Genomic DNA, 7,271 nt, shown 5'->3' with positions numbered 1-7,271 from the left:
AGAAACAATAATCACTGAGATTGTTATTGTTGTTGGGTCATTAATTTGAACACCTTGTTGATTTTTTTGTTCTTTAATAAAGTTATGAACGTTTTAAGCGGGTCAGAGGAGGACCTGCTGGTCTCGGCGTCAGTTTGTCACCTAATGCTGATCGACATGTTGCACCGCTGCTCTAGCAAAGAACAGTTCAGAAACAATATGAAATGAGAAAAAAGTTATTTACTAACTGATTAAGTCGTGTTTTAAATTGTTCTTGAAAAACGTGGGTGAACTCACGGCTGCACAGTGAACCGTTGATTCTTACAGCAGACAGCCGCTCCTCTTGCAGGTACTGCGAACCCCCGCTAAATCTTTTAGGGCTACGCAGTACCTGCCGAACCCGCCTGTTGGGTACGAGTCACACATTCAGGGCCGGAGCGGGTCAGAGTTTATGAATTCAAATCTACGTAAAGAATAGAACATTTATTGTCCCAAAATCTTACACAGCATTTTTGGTCTAGTTTTTATTGTAAATATCTTTTCATAAGATATTTACAAATAAGACAAAACTAACTTATAAATAACATTTCAGGTGAATATAGGAGCTTTTTCTGAGTCAGTGATTCCATCTGACAGATTATTACACTTATAATACATGGAAAATGTCCCGTTGTAAGTGAAATGATCTCAAATTAGAACTTTTCCATTGAAATTGAGGAATTATTGGCTAAAATAAGCTCCTATATGTTGCTGAAAAGTTAATGTAAGTTAGTTTAGTCTCATTTCAAGCTAGACCAAAAATACTTGGTAATATTTTGTGTTTTTGCAGTGTGTGCACCCAGGATGCAGCAGTAAAAAGTGATTTTACTTTAATCAACCTGAAAATGACCTGCAGCTGCTTCAACAGTTTTAGTTAAATCTGAAATTTCTCGTTTTCTGTTGGAAATAAAGCAGGAAGTTGTTTGTCTTCAGCTGAATGTTTTTTAATCTTCCTGTCTGGTTCGCAGCTGGAGGATAACGTTAAAGTTTTGCGTAAATGCATCGAGCCGGAGTTGGCGTCTGGCCCCGCCCCGCCCTCTGCCCCGCCGCCGGAAACCATGGCGACGGAGGACAATGGCGTCGCTCTGACCCTGCCGACCTCGGCGGTTCCTCCGCCGCCGCTGCCAGAGGCCCAGAGCGAAGCCGGCCTGACGGACCAGCAGCTCCAGCCGGAAGAGCGGCAGGAAGATCACCAGGACGAGCTGCAGCAGCCGGCGCCCCCTGCTGGAGGAGACGAGTTAACGCCACCGACTGAACCGCCGTCTGATCCAAAAACAGGTCCGCAGCTTTTTCTGTAGGGGAAACAACATTTATAACTCCAAGCATCTGATTGTTGAATCCCGTCGGTTTGTTTTATGAGTCCTGCGCTGTGTGCAGATGCGTCGCTGCCTCCTCCTCCTCCTCTCAGCGAGAATGCGAAGGGTTTCCTGGCCACGCTGGAGCAGAGCGGCGAGGAGGAGCTGAGTTTACACCTGCAGGACCGCATGCTGTTCAGCAAGGACGCCATCGGCCACCTGGTCCGCGTCTTCGACCGGCTGCACGCGCGCATTGATGACATGTGCACGGCTATCCAGGCTGCAGGTAACCATGGCGATGACTCAGCTGCTGCTGCGCTCAGCCCGACCTTTTACACTAAGAACCTAAATCCCCAAGTTTAAAGTCATCAGGGCCAAATATGAAGCCTTTTTCCCCAATTAAAAATGGAAATGTTAAAACTGATGTTGGTGGTCAGCAGGCGAGGAGGGCGGGCCGCTGGAGGACAACGTCCGGCTGAGGGACCTGGCCACGCTGCTGCAGGGACGACACCACAAGATGTCCATGGAGGTACGAATCCTGACGGAGCCGCTGATGTGACCCGGAAACAGCAGAAACATTCAAATGGAGTAAAATTAGTTGTGTAAATATGAATAATGTGGGACATATTTGGACGAGTAAGATTTAATAAACTTTTTCTTCCTTTCCTAACTGGATACAAAAATTTAGGTTTTTATGTTGGATTATTATTATTAATGTATATAAACATACTGTTTTCTTAATTGTTCTATAATAATATCTGACATTTTTCATGTTCCAGATAAAGATTAAATTTTTTACTGAAGTTAAATGAGACTGAAACTTTTCTTTTTTTTTCCACTTAGTTAGAATCACCAAAATTATTTCTATTTGCTAAAAGCCAGAAAACGTAGAAAGATTTTTTTTTTTTAGAGATTTTCTTTTTACTTTTCTTTGTATGTCATGTTCAAGCATTTAATTTAATTTGTTTGGGTTGTTTCAAAGTTATACTTATTATTCCTAGTGGCTCCATTGATCTGCTCATATTTTATATGTTGAATTATTTTATTAACTTATTTTATTCTTTATTCAGTCAGGTGTGCAGCGTGTCTGATTTCAAAACATGACATTTAATCATACTGTCGTCTACCACGTCCTCATGTTGTTTGTTTTCCTCGTGTCTCAGTACAATGAGTGGGTGGACAAAGTGACCAGTGCAGAAACCAAAGTGTCTGAGATGGAGACAACGGTGGAGGATCTGCAGTGGGACATCGAGAAGCTTCGCAACCGGGAGCAGAAGCTCAACAAACACCTGGCGGAGGCCATGGAGCAGGTGGGTTCGGACTTACCTGTGTCCAAAAGGCTTTGGCTGCGATTCGATTTCCCACAATCCAAACGGCGATAAGAGCCGGAGCACGGCGAGTCAGCTGCTTTTTTAAACATCCGATCTACGGAGGAACCGGCAGGAAGGAACGTATTAAAGCACAAAATCAGTAGAACCTGTTTTATTCCTGCACTGACCTTTTGACCTCCGTTCTCTCTGATGTTTGTAGCTTCCTGCGGCATTTCATGGAATTAGAAAATTAGTTTGCATAGAAATATGTAAATGATTCAGCTTGTGATGCCTGGTGGCATGTGAGCCGTTGATTATGAATAACATCAGTGATTTCTGTTGATGTAGCCTGAACTCATGCAGGCGTCACACGGCTCGTCCCGTTCAAATGATCCTGATTACAGCTGCAGCCAACGATTATTCCATCAGTTATTCAGACGATTGATCGATTATTCACACGATTGATCGGTTATTCAGATGATTGATCGGTTATTCAGACGATTGATCGGTTATTCAGACGATTGATCGGTTATTCAGATGATTGATCGATTATTCAGATGATTGATCGATTATTCAGATGATTGATCGATTATTCAGACGATTGATCGATTATTCAGACGATTGATCGGTTATTTGCATTAAAAATGTCACATTCTTTTGAACTTTCATTTAACTACTTAATTTATTTCATACAATATTAGAAATGCATCAAAAGATTATTTATAATAATAGTTATTATTATAAATAATAATAAATAAACATTTAGTTGTTTCCTGAAATGATGGTTCCTTCAGGGAAAGTTTGATCATTTGTAGCTCAGGAAGCGTCTGTGGCTAAAAATAATCCGTCTCACATCAACATGTGCAGAGCTGAACGCTTTCGGCCGGACTGAAATGGTTTATGGCTGATCTGCTATTTATTGATTAACTGATTATTAACTGATAGCAAAAGGTGTTTGATTCAATTCAGTTCCATTCAAAAGTACTTTATTGAAAAAAATTGCTTTTTACAGAGTTTGAACCAGGAGTTTTACATATTTACAGAAAAAAAAAAAAAAATATTTATATATCTTACATGCAAAATGTTTGTTTTTGTGCCGTTTTGGTTTAATAACCTCTTTGACTGAGTTGTTGTTTTATCAAATGACCTTTTTAGAGTCTATGCTCCAATTTAAAGTCAGTCTGTTCCTAAATGGTTTAACGGTTATTTCAAGCATCGATTAATCGGTTAGTTATAGAATCGTTACTCATTTCAGCCCTAAATTCATCATCGTGTTAGTTCCTTAAAAAGAGATGAATTTGGATCTTTGTCTCGTCTTTCTGACGCATGTTTTGTTTCTGCAGCTTAAGTCTGGCTACAGCAGCACCGGCAGCTCGGGCGGATTAGCCGGAGGGCAGATAACGCTCAACATCCAGAAGGTGAGGAACGGCGCTGCTGTCATCTCAGAGTGTGATCTGCAGACGTGTCAAGGATTGTTTTGGTCTTAGTTTGAGAGCCTGAATGCGGAGCTGGAGCACAACCAGGAGCTGGCCAACAGCCGCATGGCGGAGCTGGAGAAGCTGCAGCTGGAGCTGCAGGAGGCCGTGAGGGAGAGCGAGAAGCTCAAGGTCAGCACCGTTTTTATCCACGGCTCATTTTCAACACAAACACACGGACAACGCAGAAACCGCCTTGAATCTTTCAGATGGACCTGCGAAATATTCCAGAAGAAGTCGTGAAAGAAACGTCAGAATATAAATGTCTGCAGTCTCAGTTCTCGCTGCTCTACAACGAATCTCTGGGGGTTAAAACTCAGCTGGACGAGGCCAGAGCCCTGCTGCTCACCACCAAGAACGCTCACCTCCGGCAGATCGAGCACATGGAGGTGAGTCCGCCTAAACACACACCATGAACCTGAACATTCAGTACAACCAGATTAAACCTGTTTTGGCCTAAAAGCCGGTCTGATGCGGAGCGTTGCCTCGGTAACAGCAGCGCGTTACGGCAGCGGGAGGCGAAGGTTTTCCTCGACAGAAGCAAAAACTGAACATTTTTCAACTTTCTGGTGTTCAAGCTCCAAATTTCACAAATGACTCATCAAACACGTTCCACAGGAAATGGAGAGTTTCTGAACGAATGCTTAAAACAAGATGGCTGCCTTTAGACCGTCCTGAATACAAAAACGTTTCAAAACGTGCATACGGTGGCGGTTTGTGATATGGGCAGTTGCCCAGGGCGGCATCAGAAAGGGGTGGACACCAAAGAACTAGAGAAGAAAATGCACCTTATCTGTCCCCTGAATATGTTTGCTGCTCTTCCTATGCATCTGCAGTGGAGTCAGTTTCCCTTTGTTGCTGTTCAGTACAGGGAGACTCTGTGGATTTTTATAATCAATCTCTCCAGGAGCTTTTGGAGCTCCACGCTCCTCTAAAGTCGAGGCTGGTGTCGTTCTCCCGCTCAGCTCCTTGGTACACTGATGAGCTGCGGAACATGAAAGCTGTTGGTCGTGCTATCGAGAGACGTGTAAAAAAATCAGGTCTCTCTGTACACAAGCAGGCATATGAGGATCATCAGAAAGCTTATGCCTTTTCTAAGTATTATTCCAACATCATCAACAGCTGTCCAGGAAATCCTAAGCAGCTTTTCTCTACAATAAACCATCTCCTTCATCCCATTACACAAAGTCATGCTGAAGATTCGACTCAAAAATGCAACCTGTTTCTCTCATTTTTCAAAAACAAAGTTAACTCTGTTAGCTCTCAGCTCCATAGCCTCCCTGATCTTCGGCTGGCATCTACCCTGGGACATCATGGGTCCCTGAGCTGCTTTGACGATGTTGCTCAGAGTGAAGTGGAGGCTATCCTGAAGAAAATGAAGCCTTCATCTTGTGCCCTGGATCCCTTCCCCTCATCACTCATAAAATCTAATCATGCTGCAATAAGCCCACTAATCACACAAATAATAAACAAATCACTGAAATCTGGTCATGTCCCATTGCCTCTTAAAACAGCTGTCATTAAACCTCTTCTAAAGAAATCTACCTTGGATCCAGATATTCCCAATCTCTCACCTCCCCTTCCTGTCAAAAGTGCTGGAAAAGGCTGCAGCTCCACCTACAACAAAACTCTGATGAGAAATTTCAGTCTGGGTTTTGTTCTGCTCAGTACTGAGACCGCTTGGCTGAGAGTTACTAATGATGTCCTCATGGCAGCTGATACTGGTCCTACTTCTCTCCTTGTCCTCCCTGACCTAACTGCAGCCTTTGACACTGTGGACCATAATATCCTCCTACACCGTCTTCATGTGGAGGTCGGTCTCTGTGACTCTGTTCTGGACTGGTTTAAATCCTCTCCAACTGGCTGGAATGTGTTAGCCTTGGCAAGGCCAAGTCCCAGGCTCTCTGTCTCCTGTGGTGTCCCACAAGGGTCAGTTCTGGGGCCCCTGCTATTTTCCCTCTACATGCTGCCTTTGGGTCAAGTCATTAATCGGCACAATATCTCCTTCCACTGCTATGCCGACGATATACAACTTTACATCAGAACTGGAGCATCATCACCATTTTCACTCACTGCCTTCACCACTTGCCTGGAGGAGATGAGGACGTGGATGAATCAGAACTTTCTTCAGTTAAACTGCTCCAAACTGAGGCCATGTTGATCGGAACACCTCACCAGGTCCAATCTTCAACTTTGATGACAATCTTCTTCTCTGGACAAGACATCCCCCTTTCCACCACTGTTACAGATCTTGGAGTTAGAATGGATCCTCATCTTACATTTGAAAATCATATTAAGCATCTATTTAAAACATTTTTCTTTCATCTTCGCAATATCTCCAAAATTCGTCCGTCTCTCTCTTTCTCTGATGCCGAGTCTCTCGTCCATGCCTTTGTCTCCTCCAGGCTCGACTACTGCAACTCTCTGTTTGTTGGATCCATAAAAAACATCTCCAGAAGCTCCAATACATTCAGACCAGCGCAGCCAGGATTCATTGAGGGCCCGTAAATCTGCCCATATTACACCTTATTCTGCATGACCTTCACTGGCTTCCTGTTACAGAATTTAGTACAAAACCTCTCTCATTACCCATCAGTGTTTAAACGGACCCTCTCCGGATTTCATCCACCAGATCTCTGCGATCACAAGACAGCAACTTCCTCCACCTTCCTCGCTCCAGATTAAGGACCATGGGAGATCGGGCATTCGCTGGGCTGCCCCCCGTCTCTGGAACTCTCTCCCGGATTATTTGAGAGCTCAGCAACCACTGGTTCACTTCAAAAGAGGCTTAAAGACTTTTTTATTTAACCAAGCCTATTCTGCCTCCACATGATTTATGATGTTGATTTTATCTATGATTTTAGTTGCACTGTGCAGCACATTGAGATTTTTTCTAATGAAAAGTGCGGTACAAATTAAATTGATTATTGTTATTATTATTATTTCATCAGAATGTCTGACCTGTTAAATTACATGCAGGTGGTATCATAACTCTACAATATCTGAATTTCTAACAAGTGTTTGTAATGAAACAGTATCAGACATGCAAACAAGTTTTTATTGAAACTAAACACTTATTGGTTCTGTTTGGTTCTGATGGTTCTGATGCAGGGCGGCAGCAGCTGTTGTTGTTTACAGTAGATCTGTTTCTATTCTCTCCCTAATGACTCTCC

General features: G+C 43.1%; 1 protein-coding gene across 3 annotated transcripts in view; it reads left to right on the top strand.

Annotated features, from left to right (window-relative positions):
• Positions 1–5,134, top strand: part of LOC106942048 (E3 ubiquitin-protein ligase BRE1B-like) — a 10,780-nt gene extending 5,646 nt beyond the window's left edge. For 2 of the 3 annotated variants that reach the window (XM_015025226.1, XM_015025224.1), the window contains exons 4-10: positions 987–1,296; positions 1,396–1,599; positions 1,751–1,842; positions 2,477–2,623; positions 3,967–4,041; positions 4,111–4,230; positions 4,308–5,134. In XM_015025226.1, coding sequence (XP_014880712.1) covers positions 987–1,296; positions 1,396–1,599; positions 1,751–1,842; positions 2,477–2,623; positions 3,967–4,041; positions 4,111–4,230; positions 4,308–4,514 — 1,155 coding nt within the window. In that variant the 3' untranslated portion in view covers positions 4,515–5,134. The remainder of the gene's footprint in view (positions 1–986; positions 1,297–1,395; positions 1,600–1,750; positions 1,843–2,476; positions 2,624–3,966; positions 4,042–4,110; positions 4,231–4,307) is intronic. The other variant, XM_015025225.1, reaches the window with a different exon arrangement.
• The last annotated feature ends 2,137 nt before the right edge of the window (positions 5,135–7,271 follow it).

The sequence above is a fragment of the Poecilia latipinna genome, unplaced genomic scaffold, assembly GCF_001443285.1.
Source record: "Poecilia latipinna isolate Pla-1442-1.1 unplaced genomic scaffold, P_latipinna-1.0 Scaffold4007, whole genome shotgun sequence".
Classification (NCBI taxonomy): domain Eukaryota; kingdom Metazoa; phylum Chordata; class Actinopteri; order Cyprinodontiformes; family Poeciliidae; genus Poecilia; species Poecilia latipinna.
Note: the sequence above shows the minus strand (reverse complement) of the source record. Positions and strands in the feature narration are given on the sequence as shown.